General features: G+C 45.3%; 1 protein-coding gene across 1 annotated transcript in view; it reads right to left on the bottom strand.

Moving 5' to 3' along the window:
* TBX20 (T-box transcription factor 20) overlaps positions 1-2,177 on the bottom strand; it is a 34,157-nt gene extending 31,980 nt beyond the window's left edge. The window contains exon 1 of the mRNA XM_027729090.2: positions 2,051-2,177. Coding sequence (XP_027584891.1) covers positions 2,051-2,177 — 127 coding nt within the window. The remainder of the gene's footprint in view (positions 1-2,050) is intronic.
* Between the last annotated feature and the right edge of the window lie 18,965 nt (positions 2,178-21,142).

Raw genomic sequence — 21,142 nt, 5'->3', positions numbered from 1 at the left:
AGCCAGGACGGGGCGACCGCCGAGACAAGCTATTTAAATATATATGTATATATATATATCTACATATAAAAAGGCATTTGTCGTTCCTCTGCCTTCGTTCTGCCCCAGCACATCCGCAAAGCCGCGCTTGTTCTTTAGGCGTCAGCTCATCATTTTGAGAGCAGTGGTGGTGATTTTTTGAAATGAGCTCCGGGAAGAGCATGGAACGGCGCCACTCTCCAGAGGCTCACCGGGAGAGATGCCGGAGGGCGGCGGGGGGCAGCGCGACCCCGGCCGCGTCGCCGCCCGGCTGTGACCCGCTCTGCGGGGCGCGGAGGGGGCAGAGCAGGCCCTGCGCGCTGCCCCCCTGCTAACCCGGGCGTTCCATGGAAAGGTCACCAATTCTCATTAAAACGGGAGCTTTGGGCGCCGAGGGGCTGCTGAGGACCGGGGCCACGCTGCGGCAGCGCTGAGGCTGCTCCTAGATTGCGCCGCTGGCAGAGCGCGCAACTCAGAAGCGCAGGCTCCGCACTTCCTCCGCGGGGGAAGCGAACACTTAATACTAATTCAACGGCGAGCGCGGGCTCACCCTCCCGGAAAACCAGGTCTGCCTTGCCTCCCAGCCGGTTTGCTGACGCTGAACAAGCTCCTTTGGAGAAATAGGCTCCGGGGAGCTGCGTGCGGCCGCGCAACCTACGTGGGTGCAGTAGCTGCTGCTGACGCTGCCCTCCCGCCGCGGCTGGTCCCGCCGGCGCTGCCGCCCACCCCCGCAAGTCCCGGGACGTTTCTGGGGGCTTCTGCAGCTCCGCTGGGAGTTTCCCCTGTAGACGAGGCCGGGAGGGACCGGGGCTGCGCGGGCTCTGTCTCGGCCCCATGCTGCGGCACGGGATGCGGCGACGGATCCGCCGCCCGGCGCCAAGGAACGGGTGGTGCACGAACGCGCCCTACCCCTCCAGGGAAAGGTTTTACCCGCATCTCCACTTAATAAAAGTCGAGTTACAGGCAGCCGTTTCCCTTCGATTAAAAGCTGAATGGCGTGTGGGGTGGAGTTAAAAATTTTTGAAAAGTTAAATTAAACAAGCGTTTTCAGGAAAAAGGAAAAAAACAAACAAACAACCCCCCACTAGCACTAACACTACGTTTAACACAAGCTGTTGTAAACATGCCGAATGGGAAAATTACAACATTCCCGGCCTACATTAGCGCCTAGACTAAAAAAATAAAGTTCACAATGAATCCCTGGACTATGTGAAATCTTCTGAGACAGTTGATTAGATGGAGCAGACGCTGAGGGAGCTGCCTTTTCTAAATTCTTTTAAGGTTGAATGTAATCCTGTTCATTGGCGCCCTGAGAGCTTAACACATTTTTTGTAGTTTTCTGCGAACTCCTGGATACATGCAAGGACGACAAACCTCAGAAACTCGGTGGGGAGGAGGGTGGGAGATGAGGGGAAGACGTTAATGTCTTTTAAAAACTTTCAGGATTCTGAATGGAGGCAACCGAATAGAAGCGAAATCGCTTACCCAAAAATCGCAAGCAATACTACAAAAATCCTTCCGGTCTATGAAGAGTAAAACAACCTATATGAGCCTACATCGCGGAGCTGTGGAGTAAACGGATTTCCAGGTCTACGCACAAGTTTTATACCCCTTGTAAGCCTAGGTACGATAACGGAGAGTCTTCTCATTTGACTTCAAAACCAGAGAGGATTTGCAATAAATATTTAAGAGATTCATTTCATATCAGCAAAGAGAAATAAAACTACCTTAGGGTGAAGCTGGATAAATAAGTGGAATAGCTGAAGCTGGAGGAATTTAGGAAACTGTTTATGCCATAAACAGCCTGAAAACGACCGTGGGTGATGAAGACACTCAACTGATTTAGGTGGTGTGGCTTTCCCCTCTGCAGGGGAAGCCTTCGGGCTGGGGGGACACGCCGCTGCCCGGCCCCGGCTACCGGAGCGCGGAGAAGGGTGAGTCAGGGAGGCCAGCGGGCTCCGCCAGGGACAGACGGACGGAGGGGAGTTTCGCACCTCACGGACACCCGGCGGTCACCCTCGTCCCCACTCACCCAGAGGCTTGATAGTGCTCTCGGGGGACTCCTTGTCCTTGGAGCTGCCGCTCGACATGAGGGCGGCGATGGAGAAGGCGTTGGCCCGGGAGGAGAGCTGCGGCTTGGGGGGTGGCGTGTACTCCATGGCCACTCTGCGGAGAAGCGGCGCGGCTCGGTGCGGCGCTGCCCGGACGGGGCGGGCGTGAATACCGACCGAGGGTGGTGGAGCCGGGATACCGGGAAGCGCTCTGCTCCCGGCGCCGAGCGCTCCCCCGCCTTAACGCGGGGCCGCGGAGATCCTATCGGCCAGCGGCCAATCGGCGCCGGGACACGTCAAGGGCCCCGGCCCGGCCCGGCCCGGCCGCGGGGGAGGGGGCGGAGGCGGGCAGCGGGAGGAGGAGGGACGGGCGGGATGGGAGGGGACGGCTCCGCCAGCCTGTGGGGTGGGCAGGGGGCGGCCGGCCCTCGGGACGGTTCCCCGCTGCCGCTCCCCCTTCGCGCAGCCCAGCCCCGCTCCCCTCCGGGGCCCCGGCTGCGGTTCGGGGTGCTCTCTCTGCTCCTCGGAGCCCTGGGGGCGGGAACGGGGGGGGCAGGCCGCACGACCGGGGATGCTCCCGAGAAGGTCCCTAGGCTATTCGCTTTGCTGAAGCAAGAATCAGTGGAGAAGCCGTTGAAAGGATGGAAAGAAATTGTGGATTTTTCTGGTGCGTGCGTGTGAGTGTCAATTTTCTATTTTGAATTCAAATATTAAAAGACCACAACTTTCAAAGCAGCCGTTTTCGTCGTTGTGTGCCTTCTGCTGGGACAGAATGTTCCTTAAGGCTGATCGTGCACTTGGTTTTCCTGCAAAAGATCCCAAATATTATCATTCCGGTCAGACGTACTCTCCCTCACCGACTCCAGGTGAGACCCTTGCTGCGTTCTCTTCCCAGCCAAGCCAGTGCGTGGGCCGCTGATCGCACAGTTTTCTTCAAGTCCGTTTCATCGGCTTCACCAGACTAGATGGTATTGATCAAGCACATAAAACAGAGAGAAAGTCGGGTCGAGCTGATAGTACCAATGAACAGATTATTTCAAGGCAATGATTTAAGCAAATTGCTCACCAGTACTCTTATACACATATAATGTAAGCATATTCCCATAAATAAATTAAAAAACCCCAAACGAAACAAAAACCGGGGCATTTAATTAAATTCCTTTAAATGAAAATATGACTGAAAATGTTTGCTCGCTAAAACGACTCACAAGAGGACATGCAACTTTGTCACTGAAGTTCCACCTTTTAAGCCTAGAACAGAAACCAAGCGTTTTTAGCATGCAGGCTTGTGCCAAGAGCCATGACATACCTGGTCAGGTATAGTCTGCGCCACTCCTATTCCTGCTTATTTAATTAATCGATGTTGAGAAATAATTACTTAGGTCACCCTTCAGAGCCAGTGAAGTGGGGAAGACGAAATAGTGCTTTATTGCTTTGAGGTCAGAGAGAACCAACTGCAGTTTGCCCTTTTATTACCTGAATTTGCTAATAGATAGAGTGTCTACCACAAACGTGATGTGAAGATTTAGAAGAGCCTGAAGAGTTTGGCAGAGGATTTCGGCGTGGCCCACCGTGGTCTGGGGGCCCGGTCTTACTTCAGGTATAAGCGGGGGAAAAGGGGAGAAAAGAGAGAGCCCGGCCGGAGAGCCGGGAGGGTCAGATCGCGAAGCACTGCCTCTTGACACAGCGAAACCGAGACTAACGGTTCTGTCGACATCACTCCGAAGAAAACAAACAAACAAAAAGTCCCCCAAATGCTTTACCGCTTTATCCCAAGGGACATCCCTCCAATTACGGGCCCGATTTCTTTGCGGGACAGCCCCGCTCCTCGCGTGCGAGGGGCGGTGGGACAGGGATCCCGAGGGTTCCGGCCCTGCGCTCCTTTGGCCCTATCTGAAATGCGGGGTCCGGCCTGGTACAAATAGCCGGGGAAATCATTGTCTTCATCGTTTCTCTGGTGGTGGCAGGGATGCCTTTGGTTTCCTACCTACTTTATGCGCCCCACAAATAAGAATAATTTAAAAAAAAAAAAATAATAAAAAAGCTCTCTCCTTATTTCCGTCCCGCAGCAGACAGGTCGCAACATACCTCTCCCTAGTAGAGGCTGCCCCCGGCCCATTGGGGCTAAGGGGAGGGAGCGGCGAGTGGCGGTGGATATTTCGGTCCATATGGAAAGTACCGACTCAGCTCCCGCAGCTGCGGCAGCCCGGTACCCTTTTCTGCTCTGTCTCGTCGCGGGATTTCCAGCCCTGTGGAGCGGCTGGTTCCTACCTTTATCCGCCAGAGAAGGACTCGGCCGCGGCGCGGGGAAGCGCTGCACGGTGAGCGGGGCAGGGAGGGTCGGGCGGGGAGGGGAGCAGAGCGGCGAGAGAGGGGGAAAACCGAGGCCACGGCACGGCCGTGGACCTGGGATGGGGCTGGCTGTTGCCTCTGGGCAGGGGCTTGCCCCCCGAGAGAGAGACCGGACGTGGGGCTTGAGGGTCCCTTCTCGTACCTCGGAGATCAAAAACTCGGGGATGAAAGAAAATAGGAGCTTCGTTTATTTTATTTTATTTTAAACGGGTCCGTCCACGCGGGATGGTTTTTCTTTTGCTTGGGTAAGCCATGCAATGTTTCGCTCTATCCCACGAGAATCTATATTTTTTTAGTTTTTCTCCCGCCCCGCCTCCGATAAGGAAATGAGCCTTGTCTAGACGTCCAGAGCACCCCCTCCTTCCCCGTGGGCAGAGAATGGGGCTCAGCTCTGGCCGCCTAATCCTCGCTACGGCTCCCTCCCCCACCGGGTCTGAACTGGAGAGACACGGGAATCGGGGTACCCGAGTGGGAAGGGGGTGAGAGTCTGGCTCCTCTGAGCTGCTTTACCGTCCCTGCCCATGACCCTCTCTGGGAATGGCGAGGGCTTCCAGAGACGAGGGGGTAGCTGAGAAACCCATCACTACTCCAGTACTCTTGGTCCCTCTCTGCTTTCCCAACCAAGTGGACGTATTCAGTAACGTCCGCGCGCTCTTCCCGAGGGATGAGAACGGAGCAGCTAGTCCCTGCCACAGCCGGGCACAGACCGGCTGTCACCGCTGTACCGACCCCCTCCCGAGAGCAGAGTTACCAACCCTGCTGCACCCCAACAAGGCGGTTGTCTCGTTTGAACCCGTTTCAATTAAATCCTTCGTTATTGTTTATCCGTACATAAAGAACACGCAATCTACACCACAGTTTGTTTTCAGTCTAGCAAATCCATGTGTTTGTCGCTAGTGTCAGCCTGCTGTGGCAGAGCCATTTCATTAGGCTTCATTATCCTTTCGAAGTACCTCTTTTCCCATCTTCCTTTGCCTAAAAAACTCCTTACTCTCTTGTGCATCGGCAAAGAAAGCGTGCGGGTAATTGGTGCACACCTCGTCGCGCTCATTCGATTCCCAGTTTTAATCAGGATTAGGTCTCAGATTCACCGTCAGGTTTCACACAGGGAGCTTGCAGCCCCCCTCCAAAACGTCCCTCTGACCCCTGAAAAGCCAAGGAGAAAACGCGATCCCTTGAAAACCATGAGCACGGCTTCTTCCCGGCCCTTTCCTCACGTAGCCAAAATCACGATGGGAATGAGACACGAGAGACAGAAACCCGCAGGAATCCGCTGGGAAACCTGCCGAGCCAGAGGGATGGTTTCAGGTGCGCCTTCTGACAAGAGCTCCGACCCTGTGGGTTTCTGCACGGCCGCTCAGGCCCGGCGGCGGGCGAGGTGTGTGAAGAGGGGCACAGATCAGGCAGGGAGCCGCGCTCAGATTTTAAGCAAGTCTTTCTCGCAGTGATGGGGGGCATTGCCTCTTTTTTTATTTTATTTTTTTTTATTTCTCTCGCAAAAGCCCCCACACCACACGCTTCACGGCACAGAGACAAACCTGTAGGCAGTCCCGCTGTGGCACCTGTGGGGCTGTGCCCCTAAACGGGGCCCGGCACCGAGCCGACCTGACACCCGCTCTCTCCCGGTTACCTCTTGGGATAACCTGGCATTTGCATCTCATCCCTTCTGTTATTTCCCCATCTCCCGTCCGGATCCGTCGTCTGTGCAGAGGGCGAGGGCCACTCTTCCATTTAATTAGGAGCCTACAGGTGCGGGGTGGCCGCTGCCGAGACCCTCACTGCCGCCGTCCCGCCCCGACCGATGCTGACCCGGTGTCGACCGGAGTCTGTGTCTGACACTCTCTCCCGCAGCATCTCTGCAAGGTAACCTACGGCACTGCTTTGGGCTTGAAGGCACTTCTGCCTCGGGAGAAGACGAGTTAAAATCTTTTGGTTTTTCTTATTTTTACCCCTTGTAGACGAAAACAGTTTGTCCTGTGTAAAGAATGGTGTTTATTCTCTCGGGCATGGTCTCAAGCACTCCCGTTCGTGCCTTGCGAGCGCATCGCTGCTCCACAGAGCGACGGCTACAGCGCTCCCCGGCTACAGCTCTGGCTCCTCTGCAACCTCACGCGGTTACGAGCCCTGCTTTCAGGAGTTTTTTTCTCCTCCTCTGCACATAATTATATTGCTCTCTCCGTTGGATTGCTCCTCTCTTTGCGCTCCCCGATTTCGGAGCAGCCCCCTTTCCCAGCGCTCTTTGTGCGGCGGGGACATCGCCCCCCTTGTCGCCGCTTCGCATTCTCCCCTTCACGAAAATAGTCGAGCCAGCAAGGCAGAAGCCCAGGTACCCGAGATCCGATTTCACAACAAAAACGTCTCAATGTCACCTACAGCGAAAAGGTGGCTTATTGGAGCAAAATGCGAGGCATTTAAACCCATTAGGCATCTCTCAGATGCAAATCCAATGGTGGAAAGAGAAAGGCTCTATTAAGACCCGAGGGCTGACAATTAGATTATAGCCCAATTGCCAGCGGATAATGTGCTAAAAGCTTTCCCACTTAGTGTAACTCCTCGCTGAAAATTATTCACACTTTGCAGGCTGCCTCGCTCGAGAACGGGAGGCATCTTTGTCCGCGGAGGGCGCGAACAGCCGGGCATAGCTCAACACCGACACACAGACACACGGACAGATGCACACGCATGAGGTCTCGCAGCCAGGAGGATCATTAAACACGTCCCTTCCGATCCAGAGTCACATAGCAGATCTGTTTCTGGTGCAAGCTTACGAGCACATGCACACCCGCTACCAAGGTGCCAGTATAGGTGCATCCATAAGCGTACATGCACCTATTCCAACGTGCCATACTATGTACAGCGTGGTTTGGGTTGAAAAGGACCTAAAAGATCATCTAATTCACATGGACACATGGGTACATCAGCTGGATACGATCAGACTTTAACGCCGCTTCATGTGCAGAAAATACACTGTTTTCCATATTAATCCAAAGTTTATGCTTAATGAAAGCGATGACACTTTTATTAAAAATAAATATCCGAGTTTGAGTACTCCACAGATTATTTTTTTTCCCGTTTAAAATCGTCACTAAAAGCTGATGAAATTTTCGCTAGGTACTCCTAACGCTCTGCAGCTAAAATATGAAGCACCACCAAGCAGCGCACGACTTCGGACGTGATCATTTAATCTCAACATCGCAAAATCTTTGTCATGGAAGGAGGGGGTTTGCAGCCGCCTGCCCCGGGGGACAATGGGGGATGGCAGCTTCCTTCCCTCCGGGAGAGCATGCTCTTGCACCCCAGGGAAGACGATTCTCACGGTGGCCGGCCAGCATCACGTCCTGACCCAGAGGAGTCTGCCTTGGACCGGAGTGGGGTGAAGGGCAAGGCTCTCCATGGTGAGATGGGGTAGGCAGAGACAGCACGGCCTTCCTGACTCCATTCAGTGAGGGAACCTCTGCTACCTCTCTCGTACCAAAAATCACGAGCCTTTTTTTTTTTTAAGGTATTTATATACATAATTAACACACAAGTTTGTCTTGCTCAGCTTTCCCAACATAATTTAATTGAAAACTAAAGCAAAATGAGTCATCCCTCCAGCACCCACGACAGCCAAGACATATGCAATGCACCCCAGGCTTGCAGTGACCAAGAACTCTCTTTGGATTTTGAGGTTTAAATGAATAGTTAGAAGTGTTACAAAAAGCCTCGTCTTTAATGCCCTGTTTTTGTTCAACCATTTTATGCTCGGTTTCAAACCAAAATCCTTAAGAGTCCTTCCACGTATTTTGCAGAGTTAGAGGAGATATGCGTTAACTGGCAGAACTAAGCAGAAAGCCTGGCGTGTTGGAGGGATGGATAGGTTCAGAAAAGCTCCTTCACAGATCTTAAAAAAGAATACAGAATTTTCTGTCCAGCTACTTCATTGAAGGGAACGAAATTTAAGTGCCTTGCCAAGGGATCTGTTTGACTGGTTTCTTTACGTATAAAGAATTTTTAATTTATTTACTCACACACTATTTCAGAACACTGCAAAATTTTATAAATTATAAAATGTGACTTTCTTACTTAGCAGATTAGGGAGTATTATTCAACATAAAAAAAAAGTGTGTGTGTACACATGTCTATACACATACATCTGCAGTACCATACATTTAAACTTGCCTGGTGGTGCTTTTCTTAGTTGCCTTCCATGAAACAATACAAGCAACCCACAATCTGGCACAGTGCAAGATTTACTGTAAGTTGAAACCACTGCTTTGGACCAAAATTTTAGCGGAAAACAAGACTTCTGTATTTCAGTGCTCATTTTAAAGATGTAAAAATTTGTGTCAGTGATATGGAAGCAGTTTGTGAGAGCATCTGAAAAATCTCTTCTAGTTTATGACTTCTGAAGTCTCACTGGAGTTAACATGTCCTGACAGACATATGTATGTCTGTCTATTTATCTGTCCTAGAGATAGGACTGAGCTTCTTGACTTTCAACTTGATGATGGAAGTCAAAACGCAGTTCCTGACAGACTGCAAGACCATTATGGCTTCCTCTCCTTTCATCAGATACAGTGATCCACCTGAAATTTTGGGCTTGCAGTTTCCGGGAGAGCTGTCCCTCCCATTGTTTATTGGTTGAAGCAAATGTCTGGCTACTGCGTGACATGATTGTGCAGTGGGACTACCTGGAAAATGTACTCAAGCTCCTGAAACAATATAAATTTCTTCTTTTTTTTTCTTGTATCTGTGGCAGATATTTTAAGTGAACCTGTTTTATTTTCATTTTCTTTCAGGTGTCCTTGACTTTTTCCATATTTCATATTTAATTTTCTCTAAAAATAATAAATCAGCACTTCTGAGCTTTATTGAGCAACTGGAATTTAAATAGGTAATTTGTTTGCTGTTTAAAAATTTTTTGAAAATTTTCTATTTAAAATATACTAAGAAAAAATAAATTGCTAACTAAAAGTATTTAGAACAATTTCAGTTAATAAAAAAAGTCTCAAGGAACGTATTTTGGTTTAAAAAAATTATCAGACTTTACACAGCACTCAAGATGATCATATGCACATTATGAGAAAGGGCAAATTTTTCCCTCGACTTTTGCAGGCCTCAGACTGGTAGGAGAATTTCAGAGTTGCCTGGAAAGGCGATATGAAAATAGGAACAGCGGGAAGTGCTGGGAAAGATAGAAACCTCAAGAACTAAGAAAATCATTTTCTGGCAAATGTTAAAACTTTTTTTTTTTCTTTTAAATACAGGAGTCTGGTTTTAGGTCTCTAGTTCGAGATGTCTTGGGTGTTACTTACTTCATCTAGATTTATAGTTCCTTGACACTTCTTTTGTTGTGTCCAAAGTTTTGTCCCAAAATATCCAAAGCTAAGAACCTAAAATTAGAGAGTGCCTTTGAAACTGCTGACCTCTGCATATTTTCCCTCTGTGAACATACACAGTAGAATACGCCCAAAGACAACGAGTGAAGACAACGAGTTTTGCTTTGAGGGCCAGTGGTAGAAAGCATCAAAAAAAGGCTGTCAGCCATTTTCCAAATACATCAGTAGTGGTGCTTTTCCATTTTTTTCTCAGTGATGTATCTAAATTTTGTGTCCATCTCTCCTAGTACATGTAAAAAAAAAAAGGTAGTAAAAAAAAAAAAAAAGAGAAAATAAAAAGTTACAAAACCAGGAGGAATAAGGTGAACACAGAACAAAGAAGATTTCATTTTTCACCTAGTGAGCTTGGAAAGTGAGAAGAAGTGTTGTGATTTACAACTCTCCCAGATCATGCAGAGCAGCTTGTAACAGAGCGTGTGATATGGTCTGGGAGCACCACTGCTGTCACCAAAGTACTGCTCTAGCAGCCTTCTGCTGCCTGAAACCTTATAGCCATGATCACAGAAACCAGTTGTGCAGATAGGGCCATGTTGCTGGGCCCATCAGGCTCTACAAATGGGGCCTGCCAGATATTTCTGGCTTGTTTCCACACTGTAAGGATAGAGGGAGAGGCAGGCATTCCCACACCGTGGCATGGTGAAAGGCCTTGCTTTTGCTTATTTTAACAGTGTAGGGAACAGGATTGGGGGTGTTCTGGCATAAAAAGGATTTTTTTTTTTTTTTAAAGCCTGCAATTTTGAAAGCATTTAGGATTAGGGCTTGAAAAACATCTTTCAGTACCCATAACATACCACTGATTTATCTGGCAACAGCTAAGCTCACAGAAGAAAACTAAGCTTATTTGAAATAATGTGGTCATAAATAACACGGGGGGAAAACTGTTCACAAGTTTGTGTAATTCCCAGCATACACTTTGCTGGAAGGCTGACACTGAAAAGGTTTTCATTTCAGCAGCATGAAGACAACCTTACGAGGTAAGCACTTCCTGCTCTGCCCGCATGGGTTTGCAGGAGAAGCCAGCTTGCTTCCATTATTCATATCAAAGTGAGGAAACCAATCAACCTGGAATTTGCACCATAAAACATGGCTACAAGCTAAGTAGGTTGCCATCAGCTTTCAGGCAATCAGAGATGCAATTCTGGCTCCTTTAAAGTTAACAGTTCATTTCGCATGGAGAGCTTGAACCAATAATTCTGTTCAATATTAGCAGGGATTTTTAGGCTGGTTTTATGGCTTAACTTGTTGTTGATCATAGTAAGGTATTCATGGTTGATATCAAAGCCTTTAGCAATAATGATGATGGTAATGAAAATACAAACCAATGAGGCTTCTAGGTGACATAGAAACTAACATTGCCCTATGAGAGACATAAGATTATAACAATTTATATTTAATATTAATGAGTGTGTAGTATTTGCTAATGAAGAACATTTATGATCTTGCAGTGCTCAGATTTTCTAGTTTAAAATATAGCTAAATGAGAGTAAATAACATGTTAGCCTCAAGCATTCTTGCAGGATAAAAAGTTGGGCTCGGTTTTTTGAGATACATTTGAATTCCAGTTTGCTCTTTTGGCCCAGCATTAGGATGGTAAATGGGGAGCTTTTTAAAGAATCATGGAATCATTTAGGTTGGTAAAGACCTCCAAGATCATTGAGTCCAATATTTGCCTGATCACCACCTTGTCAACTAAACTAAGAGCGACATCCAATCTTTTTGAACACTTTCAGGGATGGTGACTCCACTACCTCTCCAGGCGGTCCATTCCAATGTTTGACAATCCTTCCCATGAGGAAATTCTTCCTGGTGTCCAACCTGAACCTCCCCTGGTACAGCTTGAGATTGTCCTCTTGTCCTGTCACTAGTTTCCTGGGAGAAGAAACTGATCCTCACCTTGCTACAACCTCTTTTCAGGTAGTTGTAGAGAGCGATAAGGTGTCCCCGAGCCTCCTCTTCTCTTCATATGACTTAACTCTCTAGGCTCTTCACCAGTTTTGTTGCCCTTCTCTGGACAGGCTTCAGCATCTCAATGTTTTTCTTGTGGCGAGGGGCCCAGAACTAAACACTGTGCTTGAGGTGCGGCCTCACCAGTGCTAAGTAGAGGGACAATCACTTCTCTGGTCCTGATTGTCACACTGCTTTTGACACAAGCCAGGACAACTGGGCACACTGCTGGCTCATATTCAGTGGGCTGCTGAGCAGCACCCCATGTCCTTTTCCACTGGTATACTTTCCAGCCACTCTGTCCCCAGTAGCACTGCTTGGGGTTGTTGTGAACTAAGGGCAGGACCCAGCACTTTGCTCTTTGCTTTATTAAGCCTCACCCCATTGGCCTCACCCACTGATCAAGCCTGTCCATATTTCTCTTCAGAACCTTCCTACCCTCCAGCAGATCAACACTCCTGCCTAACTTAGTGTCATCCATGAACTTACTGAAGTCGCGCTTGATCCCCTCGTCCAGATCATCAACAAAGATATTAAACAGGACTGTTCCCAACACTGAACTTTGGGGAACCCCAGTAGTGACTGCCAGGCAGAAGAGATTTCTCTTACCATCAGCTGAGGAAGACAGCTCCCATACCACTCCTCCTCCATTCACCACTTCCCTCTCCTGCCTACGATACTGCAAGGGCTTCAGAGCAGGATTTGGCCTTTTTGTATGTCCATAGTTATCTAATATAGCTGAATCCCGCCACAACGTAGATGATGATTATTAGCCAGGGCAGCCCTGTGTACACTAGTAGTTGATTAGCTTGCTTGTCTTCACCCCTAGCCACTGCTGAGGTCTGGGCTTATAGCAAACTTACTTTACTTCCATGATAGTCTCTTAAATTTAGGGTTAAACATTTTGTCTTTTTCTCTTTAGGAGATCTTTCTTTGATGAAGGAATTGATAAAAGTCAGCCTGAAGTCAAAAGCTTTAATTCCACCTATATGTGGAATTCAAAGTAAAAATAAAAATCTTTGTCAAATAAAAAATCTCTTTCATTAACTGAGACATTTTTCCAATAATGAAAATTATTATTTGAACCAGGTTAAAATAATATATTTCAAATAAAAACCATATTTTACATTGTCACTTTTTGGCAAATTAAGGATTTGATCAAGGTCTTGCATGAGTTGAAAGGAGTGGGTTCTCTTTAAAAGCCCATGGCATGGATCCTTTTCATAAACCTAAGTCTATGTTCCTCTTTCTGTTGCAGTAACTCTTGAACAAGTGCAGAGTACAGAACCTCGTCATGCATCTTTCAATTTCAAAGACAGCTGCTGAAGTACTGTACAAGAAATAGTGTTTTAATAATTTTTTCTTTCTAGCACCAGGAATGCTATGAGTCCCAGTACCAAGACAAACCTTGTCTCTCAGGTTTGAAACACTTGGATGTAAGTGATCATGTGTGAAGTGATATTGACCTTTATATAGTGTACAAAATACTAAAACTATTAAGTGTGATTAGCATGGATAGCCTAAAAATTCCCAGAATAAATGAGAATTGAAAAAAAGATTCCCTTTAGCCTATTTAAATAAATTATATGGATTTACTAAGTGGATAGTAAAACCAGGGCTGGCACCATAAAAGAAAGATAACAGTGTACAGCAGGCTGTGGCAGAGGTGAGAGGGGGAAAGATCGGACAGAATTTAGTCAGTACTTTAAAACAGGTGTTTTATATCAAAAAGGGAAAACCAAGGTTAATTCTGGCAAAATAAACAGACATATCTGACACTTGATATTGGAAAGAAAACTAAGACCAAAGGTTAGAGAAAGAGAAAATTTAGTGCTAAGGCCCCGGAGTGGAAATACTTGCTAGGAAAAAAGAGTGGCTTAAACACAGCTAACCTTTCACAGCTGTAATGACAGCTTTGCACCTCAGGCGATTCCTCCATCCTTCCTTGGCAATGCCATGTTTTCTCTTGATCAGTACAATGTGATAACTAGAACACAAGATCAGAATGTACTGGTCATAGAATACAGCCCAGAATTGCAACTGCTCTTCATTCCTGCTTTGCTTTGCCCAAAACCAAGCACAATGATACCAACATGCTGCAGAAAAGGCTTTAGAGTCTGCTGGTGAAAATCACCATATAGAAAGATGGTGTTAGTACAGCTTATAAAACAGGGCATTTAGAAAGGCAGTTTGATTTGTAGACTCTGCCTGAGCTTTCACAAAGAAGAAGATTCTGTTCTTAAAGTTGATGTTACTACCCGCAAACAGCTGATGACACTATCACATTCAATTGGGTTAGATTTCAGAGAGGTTTTTAATTTTTTGTTAGCAAAACAACCAGTACTTGAACCCTTTATTTTCTCAGTTCAATTTCAAAGGGTTGCATGCCTTTTGCACTGATGTGTTCCTAGGGATTGAGAAGAACACTTCTGTGTTTAACATGCACTCATGTTTTCAACAAAGGAAAGACTGTATGAAATCTGTCACTTAATATTTGCAACCTTCGTGGTATCCTTTTCTTCAGTTTGACAGGGGAGATTATGCCCACAAATAAACATTCCCAATAGTATATTTGGGCTCTTACCACTTGGCATCTGTCAAACAACTTGCCATCAGCTTTCTAAAATTGACAGTTTCAGTAGATTTCTGCTAAATGTTGAAAAATAGTTTTGCTGACCTCTTCTCTATTGAAGATTCAGACACCAGCTGAGGCAGCTGTCCAGTCTGCAGTATGATATAAGAGAAGAGGAATTAACCCAACAGCAATTGAATTTGGAAATGTCTTTATAGAAACTACCGACTGCTGCAGAAAAAGGAGTATTACTTAGTTCTGCTGTCACTAAAATGGATGACATCTGCTAATCTACAGTGACTGATCCCTCTCTAATGTGTGACCTGAGCACTGGAGGACTGAATGGGTACAGACTAGTCACAAGCACAAAACAATGGTTGCCATTACTTTGCTGGTCTTCTCCACTAAAAAATTAGTATATACAGTTTTGAATAACATATTAACCTTGATATTTCTTGTCTCTTACTAGACTGTGCTCTTTAGCCTGAAAATTTGTCTCTGTTATGTTTTCCATGGTGGTGATGGTGGAATTACAGGAGCAGCATGCACTTGTGCCACCAACACTGATGTAGATGGTAGCAATGGCGGGGGTGGAGATGCAGCCACTGAAGAGAGAGTGGGATTTCTAATGTATCCATGTCACTTACCCAGTTTTTCTTCTGTTTACACAAGCTTGCATTCTTAAAGCTGCATAACGCTGAAGTCTGGAGAACCAACTGTTACAGGAACAAGAGGGCTTTCATGGAAAATCAAAAAGCATAAAGAACCAACTTTTTAATGTATTTGAAGCATGTAAGTGAGAGCTGCATGGGCTACAGAGGTAGAGAAGGGAGATTGTACATTCAGAGAAAGAGAGGAAGAACCTTTTTGAAAACCATCTTTTCTCTTTCTTGTCTTTTTTTTCAACAAAAGAATTTTCAGTTTATTCACACACTGCCTAAGTCATCTGAATGCTGTCTCATGTCACCACTGGCAGCCTACAGTCCTTGACATCTATAACTCACTTTGGTTCTCATTTTACTTTTAGATTTCTTTTATTTTAAAGAAAAGAAATTTCTGCTGTGAAATACCAGCTTATGTGCTCTCCCAGAGCACATAAGCACTGAGGTAAAGCTGAAACATTGTCACATTCAGCCCCAGATCCAGAGGAGTTAATAAACAGTGATCATTTCACAGCGTTTTTCCTGTGGTATGTCATCATTATATGTTCTTAAGCCACTGTTTAGATGGAGCTTTGCTAACACACAGAGTTACTGGTAGACTCAGCTGAGCTATCCACAGGAAACACGCCGTGCATGATCTAGCAAAGATGGAGTCATTTCATCAGTTAAACTACACTCCTGAACTTAGCTCTTGGTATCTTAAAATAACCTTCCCTTAGAGCCATAAATCAGGGGGGAAGGATTGCAACAAATGCTTTTGCAGCCAAACTAAGAGTGAATTGTACTAATAAGCTGTTCATAACCTGGGCACATACTCTTTGTTGACTCATACAACTGACACCAGAAGCTGTGGGTCCTTGCTAGGCTCTTTACCTTGGTCCTTCAGTGTGTGCATGGCTTTTATCCTCTATTTATTAACAGGTAGGGGGGACACGAAACCTACTTATCATCATCTGTCTCTAGTAAAGAAGAGGCAGGCCTGACCAAAGCACTGGTACTTTGAATCTCCCGGAGGAAAGGAAGGGACGTGAGAGACATAACAGAGCTGATGAAAATTTGAGGACACTGGTGCAGGCTTTTCCTGTGAAAGGAAAGACTTCATAGCTGGCTCTGCATATGGAACCCAGATTTTACAAAAGCTAGGTTCTCTTCTTAAGAAGAAAGACAGAAACCAGATTTACTATCTGTTCAGCAGACTTATATTAATGTGCCACGCTGATACCAAATAGCTTTAGACATGTCTAGGTGAGGTCCTTTTTGAAGGCTTACAGTGAAGCTCCCAATAAGTTTGTTTAGTCATCCATGTGCCAGAGGCTGGAAGAGGTTTAAACTATTATATGAGATAGTAGCACACACAACGCACCAAAGTGAATTTTGCCACCTCTGGTATAATTGGAATTTACGATTTTTTTTGTTTTAACAGCTTATAACAAATGAAACCTGTGTAAACAAAGCAAGGAAGCTCACAAAACTCTGTGTATTGGGAAGCCAGACCCACTGCCTGTGCTCAAGGAATAAGTCTACTAGTACATCTACCCCATACTGGGTTTGCCGAGGACCGGGCTGTTCCTCTGTGATGCAGTGGAGCAGGCAATATGTGCAAATTTAGGTACCATTTCTCACCTACATTTATTGAAGGGAACATAAAGAAACATTCTGATAAAGTAGTAGAATCTATGAGGGCTGGTCACCTATGAATTTATAACTTGTGATAAAGTTTGCGATGTCAATAATTATCTAATAAGAAAGAGAACTAACCCATGCTATAGTTCTTTCATAAATGGAAGTATAAATAGAATTCCTGCCTCCTATATTAGTCTGTCTGTAGTCACTAAACAAGTATGCATCAAATATCATTGACATCCTGTCCTTATTTTCAAATTAAAATTACACAAGTAGTTCAGAAGTTTTGTTGGAGAAGGAGTGGGATAGACAGACAGAATTGTTTCAGCCTTGTTCCTTTAAGGAAGTTTGTTTTAAGAAACAGGCAACAAGCACAGTTCCCTCATGGTAATGTCACAACAAGGAAGCATATCTGTTTTGTATTATATAAACAAAGACAGTGCTTCGGGGTCAAAAACTCCACAAGAGACATTATGATGTCTTGCAAACTGGCCATGTTTTTGGTGTTGAAGATGAAGATCCTGCAGGTGAATCATTAGATTAGACCTCTCTCAATTAAAAGAGATACTGAAAGCAAACTGCAGCATCCATGTCAGGTGAGTTTAGGAAGAAGCAAATAGCAAAAGACCCATCAGACAGGCCAAGTGCTACTTCCCCATTGCTTTCTATCCTACACTTCTGGGGAGCAGACCAGGCAGCACTATTAAGCTTCACACACAATACTTCAGGAACTTTCCCTGCTTTTGCAGCTTGACCTGCATCTGGTAAAAAAAAAAAAAAAAAAAAAAAGATGACAAAAAACGGTGTATGTGGGAATATTTTGCCCTTGGCAGCAGTGAAGAAACCCATATAAATTATCTAATATGTCAGCGGATTGTTAGCAGCAGACGTGACCCCAGTTGGGTGGGTACTGCATCTATGCAGAAGTATAGTGTTATGGAGAGGAACATAACGAGAACCAGGCTGAGCTGCAGCATGGCTCACATGGAGAAAGGCTTTCTTTGCAATCACTGTGATGTGTCAAGGAAGTGGAGCTTTTTGTGAGTCAGCAGCAGCAACATTGCTAGTGTTCCCTCAGAGGGACACTGCTGAAATGGCTAACAGACCTGAACCAGAGCTGTAAAGGATGAAAAAGACTCTATTATATCATCTGAAACATTCCCCTGTGAATGATGGGAAGGCTGTACTCGCCCTCCGGTTTTAAATGGAGCTTTCGAACATTTGGGAACTGAATCTGCTGTTTCTTTTCCTCCTCACAGAAGTCCTCAGAGCTTTGCAGAGCAGCAAATGCTATAATACACTGAGTAAGTAAAGGCAGTTTTGGACAACTATCCTGTTAATTAATGTACTACTTGCAGGGCTGGGGGAACTGCAGATAAAACACAAGGGAACCAGTTACCAGTTCATCACAATATGTTACTTTTGACATGTAACATACTACTGTCCTGCTGTTCTTTCCCCCTCCCCTTCAATTCTTGTCCATGGCTAAATATATGAAAGACTTGACACCATGGCCATTTCTCTACATTTGTGCTCTAATGGCAATAGATTTCGGCGGTGTTCTTTACTGCTGGTTCATTAGCCGGCCCCATGCCCAGTCCTGTGCAGTCTGTTGCTGAAGTCCCAGCTGCCAGAAGAAGCATGCAGAAAAGATGACAAGAGATGTAAGTTCAACAGACGCTGGGTACTGCCCATACTTTTTCCACATTTCAACAAACATTTTGAACCAGCACCAGAAGGCAACAGTAAATTGTAAAATGTAAAATTGTACAATTTCAGGGCAATGTACACACAATTCTTCTTTTAATGACTCATTAATGCATATTCACACTGAGACGGTACTGGTATTAGCCAGCTCACACCACTGAACTCTGCTGGAAGCTAAAGTAATCTTTATGGTTGAACAATAGTATTAGGCAAGTATTCATATAACAAAGGCAGTGGTGTAAGTACTGTTCATGAGCTGTGAATATTTGTATGAGGAAAAGTCATAAGGCACTTATCTTCTTACTTTTTATTATTTTAAAACAGTGATAGTCCTCATTTTGTGTGAATATAACAGAAATACATATCACCAGGACTCACTAATGCAAAAGCTGATGGTATTTTGTTGAGTATATGTGATTACTGAATAGTATTGTGCCTTGTAGAAAGCAGCAATGCGGGAGTAGAAAGGGATGTCCAGGAAGTCTATGAGAGAAGGACTTTGTGTATCCAGTACCTGCAGAATACAGTGAAATTCAGCTGAGTTTGGATCACGCAGATGGTTATCAAAACCTGCAGAAAACTGTAGCTGTCAATATTCTTCTCTTTCTGGGAAACTGAAGAGGGATCTGTGGGAAAGCATTTTGTTCACTTGTTTCATAAAAGTATCCGCTCATCCTCTCCAGGTAAACTGCAAAAGCCAGAGGACAAGGCTGGCAGCCTGTACAAACATGCCATGCCAAGAGCAAGGGAAGATAACAAAACAGCTATGTATTCCCACAGCACTCTTCAGAGAAAGTGTGCCACCAAGTGTCTATTTAAATATAAGCTGCTAAAAGCAACAAGTATCTGAAATCAGTTAATTAATGCATGGAGCATCTGCATGAACAAAGCAGAGAGTACTTATCCGAATACTAGAGAGGTGCAGCGTCACTGGCAGGCATGTGGCATTGCTTCTGTATCACTCAATGAATCAGAGGAACAGTTCTTTCTCCCCCCCCCCGCCCTCTGATCCACGAGGAAACAAACAACTCAGTCATTTCTGCTCAGGGACAGTGGTGCTTCTCACGAGCCCATGCTTAGCCAAGACCACGTTCCTGCGTTAATAATAATAAGTAACAGTGAAACAGGCTTCTATTGCACTTTTCAGTGGGACAGCTCAAGCTTTTCACAAATAAGCATATGATCATGGTAGATAGGAAAGGAAGAACTGCACAAATTATTTCAGTTCTGTCCCCTGAAGTACCAGAAGGTAAATGTCATGGTAGGAAGCATATGCATGTCTTCCAAGACTCACCCCAGTGCTATATTAAATAGAAAACATCCATGCTCCTTTTTGGTATACAAATGAAGAAGCAACCTGAATGCAGATGCTTGGACTGGTACTGGTGTTCTCCTGCCATGCCCAGAATCCACACCTGGAAATGCATCAGTATCCTGTCAGAAACAAGCATCCTGAGGTACCTTGCAGTTGCAAAGCTTTGCTGATGGCTGTTTGGCAGCCCCTACAGAAGGAACAGAGCTTCTATCTGACAGGACAGATGTGTCAGTGAAACCAAGGCATAAAGCACTTTGGCTACAGAAAAAAAAGAAAAAAAAAAAAAGAAAAAAGCCCAGTCTAGGCTATGGTCTGTACAGAAACCAGTGCTGAGGGACTTGTTGCAATATGTTACCATCACAAAAACCCAGCAGATGCACTGATAAACTGTGGCAGTGGTAGGGGTGTGTTTCTTTTTCACTTGCTGTATGCACGTAGCCCCTATGCAGATGTTTCTTTACCCCTATGCAAAAGTTCTTTATGTCCGAGTAGTTTATGCCTGTTTCCTTCCAGAAATAAGGTATGACAGTATAAAACATACCTTATGCTCAAGAACAAAATGAAAATTCAGAACTGCTAGCTTGCCACATATATTCTGCAGCCCACATCAGAAAATTTCAGGACATGGTAAAAGCAGCTTTTATTTCATCTCTTTTGCTTCACTTACAAAGTAAATTCAACAGAATCACAGAATAAGATGAAGGACTTTTAAACTCTGAATTAGGAGTTTGACTCAGGAATTTAAATGCTGTATAACTAATCATAAAATATGCACTTTTAGTTCACGTGGCTTGTTCTTCTTTTGCATGTCTCTGTATAGACAAGCTGCATGAGCTTTGGTTGTCTTCATCACAGACTGAATGCAACAGGATCTTAATTTCAGTTCAAGCTGTTAGCCACTATCCAGACACTATAGCAAAATTAGCAGTTCTCGAAGTTTTAAGTTATATTGCTACTTATTTTGATTTTCAGATTGTAGGAGATCAAGGAATGTTTGATTCATAAAGAAAAAAAGAGAGAAGTCAGACACATGAAGTCTCTCAAGCAGCACAATTCTCTGAGATTAGGAGACTGTCATTCAGCTTTCATCTCTAATTTTTCCCCTTGCTCATTTTTCCCTCTAAATAAGAAGTGCTATTAAATCGAGAAGATTAGCAACAAGACTAATGCTTTTTCTTTTTTCTTTTCTCCCTGTATTTTGCAAGGAAGGAAACATCCTGCAGTCACTTGCAAAACACATGGTCATAAGCACACTGCAACTGTAGATACGGGTGTGCAAGTCGATGCTGCAGCTAAGCTTCCTGTTGCTTAAACAAGCAATTCAGCCAGGGCTACCTGTTCTCAACCTTATTTCAGTATTATGTTAGGGAGAGAAGTCTCTTTGTATCAGATCTGACAGGCATGTGTTCCTGAGGAAGTGGAGGGGAAGCCCTCCGTTCATATGACTAATTAGACAGGCTTCACGCTGTGTTGCTCTTTTTTGATGCTGATCCCTGTGCTAATTGTCAGTTTGTTCC

The sequence above is a fragment of the Pipra filicauda genome, unplaced genomic scaffold (genome assembly GCF_003945595.2).
Source record: "Pipra filicauda isolate LSUMZ 115617 unplaced genomic scaffold, ASM394559v2 scaffold363_size724302_pilon, whole genome shotgun sequence".
In the NCBI taxonomy this organism is placed as follows: Eukaryota; Metazoa; Chordata; class Aves; order Passeriformes; family Pipridae; genus Pipra; species Pipra filicauda.
Note: the sequence above shows the minus strand (reverse complement) of the source record. Positions and strands in the feature narration are given on the sequence as shown.